A 22,087-nucleotide genomic window follows, 5' to 3' on the forward strand; every position below is an offset into this window, starting at 1 on the left:
CCTCATCGCCATTGCCTCGCCAACATCAACCTCGAACTCCCCCTGGGAATCCGCACGGCAGGCCAACACAACATCACCCTCACAATCACGTAGAACACCCCCATACCCAGTCTTCTGCTGGCCAAAAAAGCAGCATCAGTATTGAGCTTATACATGTCGCTGCAAGGAGCCTTCCACACAAACTTTATCAAAAGAACTGGTTGATTCACCACATCCTTCTCAAGCTCATCAGCGTACTCTCCAACAAGGCTAGCAGCTTGTGGATAACTTCAACTTCTGGCTTCCTATTACCTTCGAAAACCTATCCATTGCATCTCAACCAAACACCCCAAGCTAGGCACCAAAACATATCTCACCACCTAGCCTCGGTAATTTTTCCTCTCATAGCAACACACCAATCACTAAACCCACCTTCCCCCCTACCTTAGTATCCAACCTCAAAGCTAAATATTTCTAGATCACTTCGACGTTCGAGCACAAGAGCACCATGTGCATGACAGATTCATCCCCTTCCCCACACATTGGACATCGCTTGTCCACATTTAATTCTTTTGCCACAAGACCACATCTAGTAGGAAGGCTATCCTTTACACACCGCCACACAAAAATTTTTACCTTTGGCGGAATGTGAGCATGCCAAATATTTCTCCACTAGAAATCATTCCTCCCTACTGCAGTAGAAGCCCTTCCTAACTCCACCTTCTCAATCAACAGATTGTATGCAGTTTTTACATTGTAATTCCCATCCTTCGAGTAATGCCACGTCCATCCGTCCCCTTCATCGAACATTGGTATCGAAATACTACCGATATTCATCACTTCTTTCTAATTAAACTGCTCACTAAGCACTCCCATATTCCATTTCTTATCAATCCACATCTCATTGACAAAGTTTAGAATACTTTCTTCTTCTCCCCTCTGCGACATGATACGAAAATTAGGAAGCTTTGGTATCTATGGGTCATTCCAGATATGAATGTTGCACCCCAAACCAATACTCTTCCTCGCCCCTTTTACAATCACATCCTTCACACTCAAAATTGACCCCCACATAAAGCTCAAATTAGAGGCTACATTTGCTTTGAGAAAAGAAGAGTGAGGGAAATACTTACTCTTTAGCACACGAGATATAAGAGAAGTCTCATTTGTCAAGATTCGCCATGCTTGTTTTGCTAGCATAGCTTTGTTAAAGAGCTTCATATTCTGGAAACCCAAGCCGCCATTATTCTTCGCACGATACATCTTATTCCACGCTACCCAGCAAATCTTTCTTTCTTCCCCTTTTTGGCCTCAAAAAAAAATTCCTACACATTCTTTCCACCTCTTTGAGAATTCTAAACGGAATTGAAAAGCATTGCATTGCATAAGTAGGAATAGCCTAAGCCATAGCCTTTATTAGAATTTCCCATCCTGCTTGAGATAAGAATTTTTCCTTTCAACCTTTAAGTTTCTTCCAAACCCAATCCTAATAACTCTGGAAAACAATTTTTTTAGACCCCCCAATATAAGTTGGGAGACCAAAATATTTTTATGTCTTTCGCAGCCTTAAAAGCTAACTTTATCTGAAGCATATTTTTCTTCTCACGATCAATGTTTTGGCTAAAAGACACTTCCGATTTTTCCATATGTAGTTTCTAGCCCGACGCCACTTCATAAGTTGAAAGTATTTCAAGGACTCTATCAGTTTCATCTTCATTCGCCCGGACAAAAAGAAGGCTATCGTCTGCGAAAAACAAGTTAGAAATAAGCTCAACATGCCTCCCAACTTTTACCCCATGAATCAACTTCATTCTTTCCGCATCTCTAAGAAGAGCTGATAAACCTTCCGCACATATAATGAATAGAAAAGGGGATAGAGGATGGCCTTATTGGAGCCCTCTACTATGCTTGAAAACCCGAGACGGTTGCCCATCCACTAACACATCAACAGAAATCGATGAAACACAATTCATAATATTTTTCTCAAAAGTCTCAGGAAAATCAAATTTTGTCATCATTTTTTCCAGGAAATCCCACTCTACTCTGTCATATGCTTTGCTCATGTCCAACTTAAACCCCAAAAAACCTTTCTTCCTAGTCTTCTTTTTTCGCAGACAATGAAAGCATTCATAAGCCACCAAAATGTTGTCTGTAATTAATCTACCCAGCACAAAACCACTCTGAGATTCACTAGTAATAGTAGGTAGTACTTTTTAAAGCCTGTTTGCTAAAACTTTTGACACTATCTTATACAAGACATTACACAGACTAATAGGCCTATAATCAAAAGGAGACTCGCACTTTTTTTTTCGAAATTAAAGCAACATGAGTCTGATTAATAGGACCTATATTACCTACATTATTAAGAATATCAAAGAATTTTTATTCACATCATCGCCAACAATATTCCAAAATTTTGGTAGAAAATTGCAGACATACCATCCGGGCCCGGGGCTTTTGTGGGATGCATTTGGAAAAGCGCTTCACGCACTTCCTCACCATTGAAAGGAGTGACAAGATCAGAAAATTGTTCCTCCGCTATTTTTGTATCGACCTTCTCAATAACTACCTCCGCTTCCCCTTGACCACCTGATGAAAACAAGTCTTCAAAGTAGCTTGCAAGAACCTCCGAAATCTGCTCCTCATCACCACAAACTAGCTTTTCCTCTCAGTTGCTTTCTAATGGAAAAAAGATGTATTTTTATCCCCGTTCCTTAACCAATCCTGCCTACTTCTCTATCTCCAAAATAAATCTTCTCTTCGTTCTAATTCATTCATTCTGTCATCCAAGGCTCTTATCTAGGCTCTAATATTATCAGATTGATCCTCCTTTATGAGACATTCCATACGGGCTCTACATTCTTGCAGCTGTTTTACAAAGTCACCAAATTTGTTACGGCTCCAAGCACTCAAATTAATGAAGGTATGAGCAATTTTTGAGCAAATGTCACCACCATAATGCCACGTATTTGCCACAATATCTTTACACATTTTGTCTCTCAACCACATCTCCTCAAACTTATATTGTTTTTTTTTTTTTGTATTTTTTCTTCTTTGGTTTACCAACCCCTTCACTAATACAAAGAAGCAGAGGCAAATGGTCTGACTTGCGTTTTGAGAGATGTGAAACAAAAGAGCTAAGAAGAGAGCACGCTACTCCTTATTGGCGATAAAATGGTCGAGCCTTTCTTGAACATTCCCATCCCCACCTCTATTGTTTGTCCAAGTATAATCATGCCCCACATACCTAATATCCTCAAACTCACACACTACAACAGCACTTCTTAGAATTTCAGCTTCGGCAATGTTGAACTCCCTTCCCCCTTTTTTCTCATTAGACGTGAGCATAAGATTAAAGTCACCTCCACAAATCCACGGACCACTATGATTATTATGGAGAGTATCGAGCAAGAGACCCGTTTTGAATTTGTTTTCTTCTTCGGGGAAGCCATAGATCCCTGTGAATCTCCACCTTCGTTCCAATATTCGGCCATTTAACCCACGCATTTATATGATTCAAAGAGAAGGATTTTATCTCCACATCAAATGTATCCTTTCATAACAATGCTAACCCACCACTCCGCTTCCTACCCACTCCTTCACAACAAACAGTTAGCAAATTACTATACTTTAGCTTTGTCTTGATTTTCTCCATTTCATGCTTTTTTTAGTCTAGTTTCCGACAAAAAAAATCAATTGGGGTTTTTCCAAAAACACAACATTCTTTAGAGCACTTACCGTCGAGGTATTCCCCAAACCTCTACAATTCCATGAGAGGGTGTAATTCATTGTTCACCGAGAGCCTATGGAGTGGGGCCCGCCACACTTTGATCAATCCAGATAACCTTGCGTCGTTTATTTACTTCATCATCTAGCACCTCTTCATCCACCACCATATCGTCCTCATCTTCCTCTATCTCCCTGCTCTCCCTTTTTTTCCCTGCTAACTTTTTCACTCCCTTCTCAAGTCTTTTATCCTCTTTCAACAGTCACACCTTTTTCAAACTCCTTCCCTTTTCCTCAAGAAGCATAAACTCCTTTTTTTCCCCCACTTCTTCCACCACATCCCCACTTGCCTGATACCCCACCTCACTTTTGTTTTTTTTTTCCATCCTCTACCTCAAATTCCCTCTTCCTCCCATCAACACTCTCAGAATTATTGTCCTTATTTTTTTTATCCTCCCCGTCCTTCTTGACTCCCTCTACTTCCCCTTCTCAGTTCGCAGCACCATCCCTCCCTTCATCCCCTTTTTAACCACCTTCAAGCCTGCCTCCCTCTTTGACTCCCACCTGCTCCTTTCACACTATCTTACTTAAATGGAGAAGCAAAACTTAACTTTCGCGCCACTCCAAATGGTCCCAGCTTTATCACATCAGGATCATTATAGGTAGAGGGTTTTTTTCTAATAGTCGAGGTCCTCAAACTCTCCACCCATGCTTTCTCAAATTCTTTTTCACCCGTATCAAAACCTGAACTTTTTCTTCGGGGAAGCACGAAGCCAAGGTCCATACTGGTAAACCATCTTCTTCTCATCATCCTTAGCTTGCTCCTTCTGCTGACACTCCCTCTCCGTATGATCTAAGCGACCACAAAAGAAGCAGAAATTAGCTAACCGTTTATATTTTATATCAATCCACCGAGATTAATTGTTAACCATGGTAAGAAATAACCCTCTCCGCAGGGGCTTATTGATGTCTACCAACACCTTAATTCGCATACTTTCCCCCCATCCCAAAGGATCGAAGTCATCCATCTCCATAAAGCCTCCAAGAAACTCACCTACGTCATACATTACTGAAACAGAGCGCTTATTGAGAGGTACATCAAGCAACCTCACCCACATTGGCGTATGTTTAAAGGTTATCTCTAATGGTTGTTCATCCCCCCGAACTTCCTATAAGAGTACCAATTTCTCATCAAAGAACCAAGGCCTCTTTTCCAGCACTCGCCTTTTGTCTTCCCCGCAAAAGAATTGAAAAATGAATAAATTCGTTTCCAAAACCCTAATAGCAAACTTCTCCTTTAATTCCATACATTCGTCAAGGTACCTTTCATCGCCTCTAGATTATATGGTTTTACAGTCCACAACTTTCCGACTAGCGTAAGATTAATTGGGTTTTTGTATCTTCAATCACCGTTTTAACATGTTCTCCACCCAACACAGCATTTTCATCCTCTGTTAATTGAAGTATTTTCCATTCATCCAATAACTCGTCCTCCATTCTTGACAAATAGAACACATTCTCAACAGATTAATTGGCTTGTGTTTGCTATGAAATTGCTAGAAATTTTGAGGGAAAAAATCGCACTACGACACCCTAGACCGGGACTACTCACCCTAGCGAGGGACTTAAGTATTTAATATCATTCCAAATCTTTTATATTAACTTTACGACATAAATATTTCTTTTTATTTGGTGTATAAAACTCTTCTATACACATTTACCTAAGTTATTATTCCAACTCCTTTTTAATTATCTGATAAATGGAGTAATATTAGATTTTGATAAAAAAGTAATAGCATTTTTTTACTTTTACACCAAAAAAAACCAAGAAATTGTTTTTTACCATCAAAACTTCTCAAAGTTTTATTCTACCACCAAAAAACTTCTAAAAATTGTGTTTCACCATCTGCCGTCAAGAAAACCGTTCAATCTAACGATGTGAAAAAAATTCTTTGATTTTCGTGCACAAAACATGTTCTTTATAGGTTTTGGAAGGGCATTTTGGTCCATTGAGTCCAATATGAGGTCAAAATTGACAAAAATGATTGAAATGTCTCGTTTTACGTGTTTCATGCAAATCGAGGTATTTTCTACTAGGAAAAATGAGCCATTTGTGAACATTTTTTTTCAATCATGACCTCATTTTAGACCCAAAGGCCAAAATGCCCCACAAAACCATGTTTTTTGCACGAAAATAGAAGAATTTAAAATTTTACGTTAGGTTTACCAGATTTTTTGACACCATGTGGTAAAAAATACTTTTTTATTTTTTATTTGGTGGTAAAATAAAAATTTTAGAAGTTTTGGTTTTTTTTTTTTTTTTTTTTTTTTGGAGGGGGGTGAAAGACTGAAAGTCAAAAAATCCAAAGTAATATCCATGATAAAATTAATTCATATTATTGAAGTCAAAGAAATTACTTTAAAGCATCACTTTTTTTTTGTTAGATATAATTATTTTTTAAAAAATAAAAATAAAAATTAGACTTACCGTGCATGGCATGGAGCCTAAGCTGATGTAGTCTAATTTTATACCCTTATAGGCCTTATCTTTAAAAAAAAAATAATAATAAAATAAAAAATTAAACCCTATTGCATTAACAATTTTTTAATCTAATTTTATACACTTATCTTATAAAAGTATTTAACGCATATTTTTAAACTTCTGCACTAAGTGTATTTACTTATTTCCTCAAAAAAAAAAAATGTATATTTACTTATTAAGAACATACACGTTTTGCCAATCAATATGGTTCATAGAATCATAGTAATATTTTTGTCAGTTATAGACTTATAGCTAGTCAAGTTTATATAGTTCATAACAATGTCGAATACGTTTTTAATTACTAACATAGAGTTTAATAACGTAATTTGAGTTAGATACTGATCATGTCAACTCATAAAGATTCAAATGTGATATGTAGCATTATGTGATTAATGTACAACACCTGCCAAGGCTTCTATAAAGACAATGGCGTATCCAGGATTTTCGAATTGTGGGTTCGAAATTGTAAAAGAAAATTGAAAAATATTAATTAATGATTCAATACGAGCACATAAGTTAAAATTTTGGTTTACAAATGGATTACATATTCTTCTATTGGAGATCCCTTGGACTTAGTGAAAAAAAAGGAGAGGACTTTTGTGACTTCACGACACGTTTCCAAAAATTAAAGACTCTAAACTCATGGTAAAAACCTCACGATCTATATTTACATCATCAATATTCATTGTAGCATTCTAGTGTTTCGTATAGAGTAAATGTAAAATTGTAAATCACTAATACACAAACATCAATCAAGTTTTTATTAAAATCTCTAAATAATCTAATATTTTAATTTCTAAGTTCTATCACAAAAATGACAAAAAATGAAAAGAAAAAAAAAAACAGACATACTCTGTATCAAGTTATCCAAGCCCCCAGATCAAAATAACTTTTCGACAACAACTATTAATATACACAAACAAATACTCCCTACCTCCGTCCCTAATTTACATTCCTACTTCTCTCTATTATATTAATTTTTCTTGAAGTAAGAATGTAATTTAAGGATGGAGGGAGTAGTAACAATCTCTATTTATTAGCCAACGTGCTATAAGGTCCAAGCATGAGCGATTATGATAGGCTATAATTCTAGCAAGGATTGGAAGGGATTTTAAATCAAAAATCCCAATATATAAAAATTTGACACATGAAAAAAAAAAAAAAAAAAAAAAAAAACTGCTAATTAAATACTTCCTCCGTTACGTATTATCTGCAACAAAATGGGTTGCACATGTCCCAAGAAGAAACTTTTAAGGGAGATTAACTAAGGAAAGAACAAATAATTGAGGTCCTCAAAAAACACCAACACCAGTACACCACCACCAGAATCCACCAGACCCACAACCACCCAAAACCACCTAGACCCACAACCACCAAAATCGACCAGACCCACAGCCACCCACAAACCCGAAACCATCCAGACCTGTAACCGACCAGACTTACAACCACCCAGAACCGACCAGTGCAACCACCAAACCCAAAACCCACAACCTCGTAACCTCGGCCCTCCCCTCTCCCACCCAGTCAATCACCAACCACCCACCGTCTCCCCAATAACCAAAACCCGGCCCACAACCATCCACTCACCTTCCCCTCTGCTCGAAGTCCACAACCACCCACCTCCTTCCCCTCTCCTCGAAATCACCACCAACCACCCTAAAATATGAAGAAAAAAAGCTTAATTTGGAAAGTATTACCTCCTCATCGCTAATTTGGGGTTTATTTGGTCAAATTTGACCATGAAAACTCTAGATCTAGAGTTTTCATGGTTATATTTTACCATAAAAACCTCAACTTTAAGCTTTAATGGAAGAGGAAGTGGTGGCGACGACTTTAATAATAATGGAGGAGGAAGTGGTGGCGACGACTTTAATGGAGGAAGTGGCGGCGACCCAATCTTATGGCGGTGGTGGTGTGGTGTTTGTGAAAGAAGAGAGAGAAGATTGGTGGTGAGGGTGACTTGAAAGAGAGGAGAGAGAAAATAGGGTGGTGGTGAAGTGGTGGTTGTTAGAGAAAAGAAAATGGAGGTGAGGGTGGCTTGAGAGAGGAGAGAGAAAATATGATGGTGGGGGTGGTGGATCTGGTTGTGAGGGAGGAGAAAGATTGAGTGTTAATGCTATTATTGAGGGTTAATTAAGTTTGGTTAATAAGTTAATAACATGTAGTTAATGTGTTAATTGGATTGAAGTACGGGTTTTATTAGTAAATTTACTCAAAAAAATTTACTATATAAGGAAACTTTTTTTTTTTAGTTGCACGTAACTTGTAACATCCCAAAATGACAAATGTTGCACATAATACGTAACGGAGGAGGTATTAATTTTGACTGCTTGAGAAATTTTGAGTCTACGGTTTGGGAATTTGGGGGGAAAATGAGAAAATAAATAGGAATTTTGAAAGGAAGAGTAATAATTAGTAAAAATATGGTTGACTACTGTGTCAAAAAAATATGGTTGAGGTTAGGGATTGATCCGTTGATCTCCAATACTAATAATTAGTCAATTTAACTATTGTGATGCGCATCTACTACTTGTTATTTAGGCCCTATTCTTTAATTTTGAGTTTTTGAGCAGAGTAGAGCAAAAGTTAGCACAACAGAGCAGAGCAGAGCCGAGCCGAGCAGATTCCATTATAATTATTATTATTATTATTATTATTATTATTATTATTATCACTATTATTATTATTGCATATTATTATAATCATTAAATAATATTATTAAATATTAATTATTATTATTATAATTATTATTAAATATTAATTAATTATTATTTATTATTATTATTATTTATTATTATTAAATATTTATTATTTATTATTATTATTATTAAATATTAATTATTATTATTATTATTCAATATTAATTATTTATTTTAAGTTGAGCAGGACTCAGCAGAGCAGAGCAGAGCAGAGTAGCTCTAAAGAACGGGGCCTTACTATATAAGTAATACTTTTAACTTTTTTATAAAAAGTCAATGGGTTCAATTAACCCACTAAAACCCAACCTATATACGCCACTGTATAAAGGCGAACCATTATTTCAATATTACAATGATTATTAAAAAAATAAAAGTAACCTTAATATTTTTTTGGGGTACTTATTAAAAATCATTATATTGGTAAGTATTTGGCCAAAACAATTTGCCAGCAGCAGAGCAGCCCACACCTAACACCTAGGCATATTGCACAATCATAAGTTGCCTATTTTTTTAAACGGTGCTGTTTCTATGTGATTAGCGACACCGTGCGGTCGGAATTACCTATATGGGTTACTTATTCAGTGGTTACTTAATCAATCAAGGGTTACATATTATTGGGTTACTCAGTCGATTAACGCGTTTTCGCCAAGGTTTATTTATTCCGGGGTAACTTAGTTGATCAGAGGTTACTTAATCTAAATTTACTCAGTCGGTTAAAGCTTTTTTTGTGCGAGAGTAATTCCTAACCGACTGGATAACCCCTAAATAATTAACCCTTAACCAAAAGAGTAACCCCTGAATAAGTAATCTCAAAATAAGTAACTTCTATAAATAATCCTGGTCACATGGTGTAGTCAGAAACATAAAAAAATGTGTTTTATAAGAGGCATTACTTATTCTTGTACAATTTATTTGTGCCAAGATTATACGCATCATTTGAATTAAATTTCATTCAATTTATATGTCATGATCACGAAGAGGCAAAGCCATGCGGCCCAATCGAGTTAAGTTAGTATAATCTTGTGGGCCGTGGGCCACAAGACCTGGGATAAGCAACCCAATCATTCGATAAATAACTTGGCACCAACATTCTTTGTAATCTGGGCCCCATTTCATATGTGGAAGTATGATTCCCCTAATTAGCTCCCAACCTGCATTCATGTACTTTGGTATCATCCATTGCAATGATAAGTAGTTCTTATTTGGCTCCACTTTCAATTCCTACATTCATCCACAACAAAAACAAATATGTCAAAAGGGATGTACATTGATGATAAAGTTCGGAATCATGAACGTATTTGTTAGATTCAGATTTCATTCGTAGATGTTGTATGATTTTTTGTTGATAAGTTAATTTTCATATTAAAAACATTATGTCATGGTATATATGCATGTTAATTTACTTCATCTACTTCATGATATAGTCGCTTTCAAAATACTAGTAAGTATAGTCAATCTATTTATAATTACCTAGGATAACACCAATTTTTAAGATTATCATTATGACTGTTCTTTGAAAGATAAATACTTATTAAATACTTTCTCGTAGTCTCATATGATCATACGTAAATATGAAGAAGGAAGTAAAAAAAAAAAAAAAAAAAAAAAAATTACCTTTCCTCGGTAGAGACTATCGTAGTAGAGGCACGGGCCGAAATGTTTAAACAAAAGAGTCTTGTCATCAAGAGGAAGTCGAGGAACCATATCATTGCAATACACATACCTACAATATTTGACATTGTAGGCTTTCAAATTCTCCTTCATAAAATCTCCAAATTCCTCATCTCCTACTCTTGGTTGTCCAAATGTATAAACACCCTCCAATCTATCAAGCAATTCTTTCTCTTCATGTAATATTAAAACACTAGCGAATAAAATCGCTAATGCACCACCCAAACTATGTCCCGCTATTACAAATTTTGCGTTCTTGTTCTCTTTAATTATGTTTCTAAGGACTTGTCGAATTTTGTAATATGCAAACTGTGGTTTATCATCGCTTGCTTCGATATTCTTCGGCCATCCAACGCCGTCTTTAGTGTTTTGGAGGCCTAATGCCTTCATGAATCCGCCATGAACTTTTCCTAAGTTCGTTAGCCTAAACCAAGAGATATCAATGTCCGCGCTACAATCATCTGCGTCGAAGGGGTTTGTGCCTCTAAATGCCACTATTATTGTGTCTTTGTCCTTGCTTATGTTGCGAGCCATGAATGCATGTGTAGAGTTGTTTGCTTGAAAATCTACAACAAATGACATTTTAATTAGGGCAAATAATTATTGTTCCCTCCATTAGTTAAATTTCTTTGTATATTTTTATGTACACTCCAAATCAATAGCTTTAGACAATACATATAATATAACAATACATAATATAGAGAACACAATGAAAAATTATACAAGTACTAGTTTATAATTAATGCTTACCATTTCGGAAGTTGTAGGCTCCTAACAGCTCCATCTGTTAAAATATTGGACGAAAAAGGTTGTAAATGTAAGAATATAAAATGAAAAAAAAAAAGTAGTGTATGTAGAAATTGTAAGAACATATGATGACATGCATAACACAATTTTTGAATTGTGATACAGTTGAGACAAGAAGTATGTATTTGTTAAAATTCAAATTAACTTACTGTCTCCGTGTTCGAATAAATGTTACATTTATCAAATGTAGCCATATTAAGTGTTACACTTTTTTTTTTTTAACAAAAACTATATTTTAATATTATATCTTTCTTTTCATGATCCCCACTCAAACTCACTACTACTTTTTTTTATTATTATTTCTTTCTTCTCACATTTATTATTTTTCAATAAACTATTAATCTCATTATTTTTATTTATCTACTTTATTACTTCGTTCAAAATTTCCTCCATACCATTTAATCTTACTTTCATATAAACTTGAATAAAACCGATGCCAACATCCAGGGGCAGAGCTATAAAGGGGGCAGAGCTATAAGGGGGGCTAGCAGGGACATGGCCCCCGTAGCCCATTCTCACGGCCTAATATTTGTTAACTTGGCCCCCTACAGTTTTATTGGTATATGTATTATTAAGTCAATATTAAGAGCACTCACACTAGTGAGCAAAAAAAAATTGCTCATTCTCTCTCTAGCCACTTTCTCTCTCTTCCCAACCAAATTTGCTCATGAGCATTTTTTGTGAGCAAATTTTATCCCACTAGTGATAAAAAAAAAATGCTCATCAATCTCTCTCCTATTTTTTCACATACCCCACCAACATTTCTCTCTCTTACACATCACCATATTATTATTAATTATGTTTTGGTTAAATGAAATTTTAGTGCTACTAATTACAATTATACTATTATTTAAATTAATACAATTATTAAATATTAATTAATAATATTGAAATTTTAATCGCTAAACAATTATAAATTTAAGACAACATAATATTTTAGTGGCGTACGATTACATTTAATACATACTACAAACCAAATAAGTAACGAACTTAGATTTTTAACGTACGAATACATAAGATTATATTAAATTGTAATCATACGACAACTTAATTTTTTACTCATTAATAGAACCATATTTTTGCCAAATGTGTTCCACTAAATTTGCTTTTAATTGAACATGAGTGTCTCTATCACGTAGTGACATTCTTCTCCTGACATACGTGTCGAAATCAACGTTCGGCGGTCGGCCAACATTGAATTTAAAAGGCTCGTTGTTGTTAACTATAGCACTTGTAGTGGGTCTTGTAATTTGCGGGCGATCTTGTTCATAGTACCTTCTTAAAACTTCGGCCCGAGTATAGTTGTGTCGTTCATCTTCGACAATCATGTTGTGCATAATGATACAAGCTTTCATTTTGTCACACAATATGTCTTCGTTAAACGCAAGGGAGGGTTGTTGTAGAATGGCAAACCTAGCCTGTAAAACCCCAAAAGCTCGTTCAACGTCCTTCCGAGCCGCAGCATGTTTATCAGCAAATAATTTATCCTTGTGAAGTTGAGGAAGTGGTATACCTTGAATAAAAGTAGCCCATTTTGGGTAAATGCCGTCTGCTAAGTAATAGCCCAACTTGTATTCATGGTCGTTCACGATAAAATGAATTGGAGGTGCCCGGCCATGAAGAACATCATCAAATACCGGAGAATGGTAAAGGACATTAAGATCATTACAAGATCTAAGGATTCCAAAGAATGCATGCCAAATCCACAAATCTTGATCTGCAACGGCCTCCAAAATGAGGGTTGCATTTTTATTACGGCCTGCGTATTGCGCTTTCCAAGCCATAGGACAATTCTTCCACTCCCAATGCATGCAGTCAATGCTACCTATCATACCGAGAAAACCTCGCATTTCATTTTGATGCAAGATTCTCCTTAAATCTTCGTCGGTGGGACTTCTAAGATATTCAGCTTCAAAATGTGTAATAACCCCTTGACAAAAATGTTGCAATGCTAATCTGGAGGTAGTTTCGCCAATGCGTAGATACTCATCCACGGCATCTGGAGAGGTACCGTACGCCAACATTCTAATCGCAGCGGTGCATTTCTGCAACGGTGATAACCCAAGCCTTCCAGCTGCATTCCTACGCTGCTGGAAGAATTGATCCCCCTCGACCACCTTGTTCATAATCCTACAAAACAAAGGTCGTTGCATTCGAAATCTACGCCGAAAGTGTTTGTCGCTATAAACTTGATTACTCGCAAAGTAATCATTAAATAATTGAACATGCCCATTTTCCCTATCTATTCTATTCGTATCCCCTCTACGCTTTGGAACACATTCAACTTTGGATACGGGTTGGGGTTGTGTTTGGTTAGACAACAAAGTTGGTAGATGGGTTGTGACAAATTCGTCAACTAAATGACCAAATTCTACGTATTGATCAGAATCAGACGAGCTGGAGGTTGAGCTAATGGAAAACATTGTGTTTGCTTGATACTTATGAGTGTTTTGATATTTTTGAGGAGTTGGATTATATTGTGTTTGCGTAGATGGTATCACTAGTATTTATAAGCATGAACTCTCAATGAGAGGTCAAAAATATGAATGAAAATTCCATGAGTGATGAAATATGATTGACAATTCCATGAGTGATTAAAGATACTTTTTGACAGAAAAGAATCTTGACTATTCAAAATACAACAAGACAACTGACATGAAAGACACATGACTACTCAAAATATAGTAAGACGAGGGACATGAATGAGACATGACCACAAGTGATTATGACCAGTCTTTGCTTACAACAATTCAACTTCATTACATAAATTAGAAAAATCTAACCTCAAAATACAACTAATTAAAAATAAACTAATTAGAGACATACAATCATTTTCTACCATAGACTAGTTGAAGTAACTCTTCCTTGTAGGCCTCTTCAGTTGGAGTGAGTGGTGTTGTCCTTCCTAAAAGTGATTGTAGCATATCAAAATTCATCTTCTTCTCTGCTAAATCAACATGTTTTTGCTTCCTCTTTTCCTTTTCTCTATCAAGTTCCAACCGCTGTTGTCGTAAATTCACCTCCCTTTCTCTAACCTTAGTACATGCCTTTATCTGTTCACTAATGCTCAATATTGCACTTTCGGAAGCAACTGCTTTGCCCTTACGCTTAGCCTTTGTTTTTTTGACACCGTCTGGTCGTGGTAAACCTCCGGACATAAATCCATCAGTACGGATTTCATTCTCACTCTCCGCCCTAGACCTTTTCCCACTTCCACTGCTATCTTCCTCATCATTGGCACGACAACCCTTTCTTTCTTCCTTTGGCAGGCCCCATCTTAGTTTAGTCCTCCACTTCGGATCTTTATTAACCATTTCCACTCCATGCGGAAATGCAAAATTCTGTTGTGGATTAGAGGAGATATAAAACAACTTGGAAGCATTTTTAATTTGATCAGTTTCGTTGTAACCACTTCCGCTTTCAAGAAGTTTTCCCTCCTCCTCATAGCAACTAGTCCACTGTAGCAAATCAGCTGCCATTCTTCTCCAATGTGTCTCCAAACTCTTCATAGGTCTCGGCGGGAGAATATGCAGTTTCTCAGCTTGTAGTTTACATAAGCTGCATGAACTTTTCGCCATAGTTCGGATGCCTTTTGGCTCGTACCACGAAGCGCATCATCACTTAGTTCTAGGTAGAACCCAATTAGAGCTTCATCCTCATCAACCGACCAAATACGACTCGCTTTAGCGAGTGGTTGATTTGCCGGAATCCTTGGAGGTGGTGGAGGGTACTGTGGTGTCTCCGGAACAGCTTCTTCTTGGCTGACATCATACTTAGAGTTGCTCCCTTCGGTAACGGGAGGAGTTTGTTGCTCAATATAAGTGTTTTCATTATTAGGAATTTGTGGAGGTGTTGGTTGATGAACAGAATTTTGAGAAGACGGGTTTCCTAATCTTTCTAGGAATAATTGAAAATTGGGACTAGTGATGAAATCATCACCTAAATCAGAAAAATGTTGAGCAAGTTGATTGTAATTAGGGTTGTTTGGATCCATTAAATTGTATAATAAATTAACAACAATAATAAATACTTAAGAGGCACCGAAATTAAAATAAAAATAACGTTAATAACGTTTTAAAAAATATTTGAGTACTAAAAAATTAATTAACAATAAAAAAAAACCTTTTTGAACTTTATATTACAAAATAAAAAATTAATCTTACTAGAATTGGGAGTAAAAATAATAAAGAGTGTTTTTTTTTTATTTTTGAAAGTAAAACAAAATATTATAATTAAAATATCATTAATAATGTTTTTAAAAATATTAGAGTACTAAAAATATTAATTAACAATAATGAACCAAAAAAAAGTAGCCTATTTGAACTTTATATTAGAAAATATAAAATAAATCTCACTAGAATTGGGAGTAAGAATAATATGGAGTAAGAATAATATAGAGTGTTTTTGTGATTTTTGAAATTATACCAAAATATGTCAAAATGGATCTCTATTTGTAGAGAAAAAAAAATTATAACCGTTGATGAATTTTTTTTTTTTAATTATAAATCAGCCAAAATAGTCGTTTTAAATTAATTACCGTTTAAAAAACGGTAATATCCGCTGATTGGATGAAGAAGATGACAGGGACGCGTGTCAGCTCCCCATTCGCTAGACTGATGCGCCCCTGTTTGCAGCTGCATGTATATTTTTTTTTTTGCTTTTCTCCCGTCAAAACGCACCGTTTTGGGGAAAGCTCTTCACTCAGCTTCCCAAAACGCGCCGTTTTGAAGGTGTAAGAAGCAAAAAAAAAGGCGCCACATTGGAGAGTTGCTGGGCCCCACGAAGTTACTGTTCATCCTCAAATTTGCTCATAGGATGAGCTAAATTAGAAATGCTCATGAGCATTTTTCAATATGGTCATTGATGGGGGAACCATTTCTACCAAATTTGCTCACCATTTTTCCTCATGAGCAAAAAAATGCTCACTGATGTAAGTGCTCTAATAACAAACAAATACTCTTGCCTTAGTGGTAAAAAGTATCGCTTGATGCCACACTTGTTCGCATGGTCACAAGATCTTCTCCACTTCTTTGCCTTTTCTTTTATAATCTCACTTTTTTTTTCTTTTTTTTTTTCCACAAATATAATCTCACTTCTTCACTTCTTTGTTTTTCACTTTTATTATTTTCTTTTACAATTCCACTTCTTTATGTTTTTTATTTTTTTATTTTAGAATTTGGCTGTTATTTCTAAAATATAAATGTTCCATATTGCTAGTTTATGTTTATCCTTGTTGTTTATGTTTTTAAAATATAAATGTTGTTCTTGTTTTTGTTTTTTTTTTGGTTCCACCCGATTCACCCTTTGGACTGATTCGGATTCGGGGATTAGTTATGGGTGGTTAGGTTCCAGTCCCCTCCCAATTGTTGTTGTGGGGAATCGAACGCGAGTCTTCCCTATCAAATTGTCCCAATCACAACTACACCAACAACCAATTGATTTTCTTGTTTTTGTTGATTGTTAATGAATCAAGTTTTCTGTAAAATGATGCTATGACATACATTCAATAAACATCTTTATTTTCTAAAATTTAAATGTTGCATATTGCTAGTTTATGTTTCTCCTAATTTTTTTTTAATTGTTAATGATTTAGACTTTTAGAGTCATTTTATAACTTTTACTACGAAGTACTTCGTATTTGTCCCATGATTTGTTATAAGATTAAGGTTAAATGATGAACATTGAATTTCATGTAGAGATTTTTTTATTATCAATGTTAACACGAAAGATATTTTGTCCTTTGCATATAAGTCTCGACCCCGTTAGCTTTTAATTCCTCGCTACGCCCTTGCCAACATCTATCTCATCCCAAAATAAAACAAAATAAAAGAGCATATGCGTGGAAAGGTGTATAATAGTACAATACCTTCCAATGGTCCTCAACAATAGTTTTAATGAAGGCAGAATTTTCATAGGATAACTTAGCAGCCATCCAAGTAAACGAAGCTTCATAATTGACATGGCCCGGTCGTATTTTTGGGTCCAAGTCAACTCTTCTGTCAACAAGTGCCATTATTGATCTATATGTGTCACTTGACTCATTTGGCATTATCACATTTCCTGTCCACAATTTCATTAAATCCTCAGCTAAATTATTATACTAATTAAGTAATGATAGATGAAAATTGAAGAGCATATACACATGTGCTGGAATTTCCCCCGCCCCTCGTTGTACCCGCCCTTTTGGCTCATATGAATCAAAAAAAAAATAAATAAATAAAAAATAAAAAACATATGGAGTATGAAATATGCATGTACGGATGTATCATCATTTTTTTGACATTACATATGTACCATCATATTTTATTTCTGTTGTAAAAAAAAAAAAAAAAATCATATGGTATTTTTAAGAACTAAGTATCAATACTACTATACTAAAGTAATCACAGGTATTATCCCCTAATACACTTGTCAGTGTATCACTTTCTCAGCAAAAAAATTTTATTCGGGGATCAGTTCTGGGTGGTAAGGTTTCAGTCTCCTCCCGATTGTTTTTATTGGGGGTTGAACATGGAACCTCCATATCAAGTTCTGTCTCAATCACCACTGCACCAACAACTAATTTATATACTTCCTCCGTTCTTTTTTTATTGCACCATAAGGGATTTTACGCTTGCCAATGCATTACTTTAGCTATCAATATCTTTAATTATACTTTTGTAAAAATTATAAAAATTTGACATTTGAAAAGTAGAGTTCGATACGAATCTAACTAGACCCCACATGACTATATTTTTCCTAATGTATAAATCACAAATGATGGTCAAAGAAGATTAAATGAATAAAGTAAAAGTCCTAATGGTGCAATAAAATAAAAACGGAGGAAGTATATATCCCTACCTTATAAAAAGTGGGAAAATACTCTTATCAATAGTGTTAGGACATTTTTAACCCTGAAAATATTTAATTACCTATATACCCCCATTAATGTTGTATGAGTAGTTTATGAATAATCAATGTATTTATTTTATTGCTAATTTGTTATTATTGATCAATTTCACAACATGGGTTTTATCGTTAATTTAATTGCTCACTTGTCAGTATAATCAATTTAGGATTGCTTTAATTATTCTAACCTTCAAAAGTATTTTTTTTTTTTTAAACCTAACCTTCATAAGTATGATTATGAGAGGTTTTGATTTTACATTCTTTCCTATATGAACCACAAGGAATTATGGAAGCAAGCATTTGTCCAATATAGTGCAAAAGCAACTGTGTTGAAACTGAAATTGATATATGAGAAATCAGGCTCAAGTGTGGGTTGGTGAATCGGTTATATTTCGGACAGAAAGAGAAAACCGATGTCCATGATTGATATAAGTTTACAAGGGTATTGGTTCATTAAAAAAAGTTCATAAAAGTGAAATCCGAAAGATCATATGAGTAGTTCTTAAAAATAATAATAATAATAATAATAATAATAATAATAAAAAAAAAATTTAAAAAAAAAAAAAAAAACTAGAAGCTAAGACAAAGGTTGGTCAAATACAATAACCAGAAAGTTATTCAAGAGATTGCAGTATTAATGCCATTGAGATAGTTTAGTTAGTTTGGTGACTCTTAAGGTCCAAGCAATAATTGCCCAAGTTTTTACTCATTTGAACTGAAGACTAGCTTGGTAGAAATTTGAATTGGGAATGAACTTGATTGACAATTTCACACAGTCAATCACTCGACATCTACTGTTATTAATCCTTGGACCTTATTTCTCCACTTAACTTAGGGTATGTTCTCATTGACTGAACTGAGTTGAACTGAATTGAACGAGAGTTTTGATTAGTTCAAGATTTCAATCTTTATCCAGGGCTCTTGGAGCCTTCTGATCTTGCTACCGACTTAGGACACACCATGTTCGTTGATTCCGAAAGCATTAAGATATGTGAACTGAACTGAACTAAACTTATTAGAGCTGAACTAAACTGAACTGAAATGAATATTTTATGAGGGAAGGAAATTAGGAGCTGAACTGAATTGAACTTATTAGAGCTGAACTGTACTGAACTGAAAATAATCGTATGAGAACATACCCTTAGTTTTTGAGGTTACTTGGTCCATTTTGTCCACTGCATTTTTTACCGATTCAAGAAAATAACTTCATTATTTTTGTAACTTTAACAAAATAAATTAATGACTTATAATGTTAATTTACTCTGTAAAATAAATTATTTACAAGGCAATCATTGTTAAATGACATTTACTATAATTATTACGATCATAACTTTAACCGATTAAAACTTAAAGTGAGGTGTATTGGTATCTTATATGAATACAAGAAAAATATAGACATGTGATGTCCTGTTAATTGAACCATTTCAATCTGTACTTTAAATATAGCAAACATTTCCATGTCTAGAACTCAATACTTTATACAACTCCTTCACTAATTCTAGAGTAATTTGCTAAAGTTTTGAGCATTGCTAAGATACATGACATTCAACATATTAATCGCATATGTACAAATAGTTATAATAAAATATATGCAAACATGCATAAGGTATTAAAACTAACTGCAATAACTCAACTTGAAACACTACCTATACCGCGCGCATCGCGCGCGTAGGATCCCCTAGTATATATAAAAGGTGGGGGTGTATTTACACAACCATTGACTTCAATCAGCGACGAGCTAATTATTAATTAAGTCATTCAAATTTTATTTGTTTTTTCCCCAATTCACTCTTTGGACTAATTTAAATCTTAGTCTTAGTTCTGGTTGTTAGGTTCTAATCCCCTCTTAATTATTATTGTGGACTTGCAGGGATCGAACACATGGTCCACCAATCTTTACCAACAACCACAATTACCACTACACTAACGGCAAATTGCTATCCAAATCTTAATTAGTGGGAGATCGGAGAGAACTAATACAGATTACAACCGGGTACATGATTATTGTACTCGGCCATTATTCATCATTGATAAGCATTAGCTGAATTATAATATTCACATAAAGCATCCATAAGATATAATATACGGAGTATATATATTAATTATTTATAGTCTAATTAGTATTAATTCTTAACAGCTGGCTAATTAGACTTTATCAACAAATTATTTAATTTTTGCATGTTGCCTTGGATCACATCTGACTAGTACAAATAAATGGGTCAGATCTTTAAGAATTATAAATTATGATTAAGATCCAATTTGATTATTACTCAATTTCTTAATGGATCTAAATTGCACTTAATTGGCACAGTGTATGAACAAAGGAATTTTTCAAAGATTAGCCTACGCTTTTTACATAAATTACATTATGGCTTTGTTGGCCTTATTATGGGATAACAACTATGAGCACTAATTAATATACAAAATTTAATTATATAATTTGCAATGTTGATTGATATTGTTAGCCTTCGCTTTCAAAGATTAGCTAATGTTTACAAATTTTATTTCTAAAATTGGCAAGTAACATAACCTTTAAGGAGCGCACATGTATCAATTTCTTAGTAAGTTAACTACGTTCTTATGTTGTAAAATAGGATTATTGCAACGAGTATTTATTCAAATATTGCAAATCAAAATGAAAGTTTACTAATATTTTGTTTTTATTACAAGCCACATGAAGTTCATAACACAACCGTCATATCATTATTTTGTGATACACCCATGCAATATGCTTCATATAAACTCATGAACTAAAAAGAATTTTAATTGAAATATATATATATATATATATATATATATATATATATATATATATATATATATATATATATATATATATATATATATATATATATATATATATATATATATATATATATATATATATATATATATATATATATATATATATATATATATATATAAGCAAATTGTAAATTTAGATAATAATATAATTGCTAACCTTTGATAAAATTCAACAACAACTTGAGCACACCACCATTATTTGTGATTAGATTCATCCATGCTATGATGAAATAACCAATGTATTTCATTGGTTTCTTCATGATACGAAACAACTTCAACATAACAACAGAAGTAACAACGAGCCATCGATAATTATATTTTCTTAAATCTTGTTCGAATTCTGAAGGGCTTACAATGAAATTTTTTCTATCATTAAAGAAAAGAAGGTGAAAAAGATCATTAAAACTAGCATTTTCTGGATTCAATTCAAGATAATCCTTGCATACTAAGCTATCTGAAGAACAGTAGTAAGACATGCCTAGCTTAGAAGAAATGAGAGAATTTGAAAATGATGCAATGGATGAGCATGTGGTTTCTTTAAGTGGATGTCACAACTTCCATTTATATATTCATTTTTGTTGCTCTATACGCACGAAATAGTCTAGGATTCTAAATTTGGCGCCTTAGCGTCATGATAATATTCCCTTTTACTGTCCACACAAGAACGTAGTTATTTTTCTATCTCTATTCTCTTCGATTTTTTTTTTTTTTTTTTTTTTTTTTTTTTTTTTTTTTTTTTTTTTTTTTTAAATCAACACTTTGATCAATACGGAGCTTTAAAAAGTTGAATTGAGTGAAGTTGAATGTCGAGACACAAAAATAATTTAGTGAATGTAAGAGTAAACTTGTAGAGTCTAATTAAGTCTTATTAAGGGGCGGATTTAGGGGGTTCATTGAACCCACAGATTTGTTTTAAAAAAAAAATTACTCTTTAAGTTAATTTTTTTAGGCAAATTTGTCAAAAAAAAAA

At 34.2% G+C, this 22,087-nt stretch overlaps 1 protein-coding gene across 1 annotated transcript; it reads right to left on the reverse strand.

Annotated features, from left to right (window-relative positions):
* Positions 1-9,903: 9,903 nt before the first annotated feature.
* Positions 9,904-21,601, reverse strand: LOC145578193 (triacylglycerol lipase OBL1-like). The gene is made up of 5 exons (XM_081635556.1): positions 21,275-21,601; positions 17,291-17,484; positions 11,368-11,401; positions 10,561-11,183; positions 9,904-10,167 (listed from the first exon to the last, which is right to left on the reverse strand). Exons 1-5 carry the CDS (start codon positions 21,591-21,593, stop codon positions 9,904-9,906), a joined length of 1,434 nt encoding a protein of 477 aa, XP_081491682.1. The 5' UTR covers positions 21,594-21,601.
* Positions 21,602-22,087: the final 486 nt, after the last annotated feature.

This window comes from Chenopodium album, chromosome 14 (genome assembly GCF_948465745.1).
Source record: "Chenopodium album chromosome 14, dcCheAlbu1.1, whole genome shotgun sequence".
In the NCBI taxonomy this organism is placed as follows: Eukaryota; Viridiplantae; Streptophyta; class Magnoliopsida; order Caryophyllales; family Amaranthaceae; genus Chenopodium; species Chenopodium album.

Bases quoted from the DNA above. Each gene is read 5' to 3' on its own strand.
- LOC145578193 (XM_081635556.1), bottom strand. From the start codon at position 21,593: ATGTCTTACTACTGTTCTTCAGATAGCTTAGTATGCAAGGATTATCTT. The intron at 11,402-17,290 runs GTATTGTACTAT...ATATTTTAACAG, and splicing joins TTGTTGAGGACCATTGGAAG to ATGGAGCTGTTAGGAGCCTA. The intron at 10,168-10,560 runs GTAATTTTTTTT...GGATGAATGTAG, and splicing joins ATAGTCTCTACCGAGGAAAG to GAATTGAAAGTGGAGCCAAA.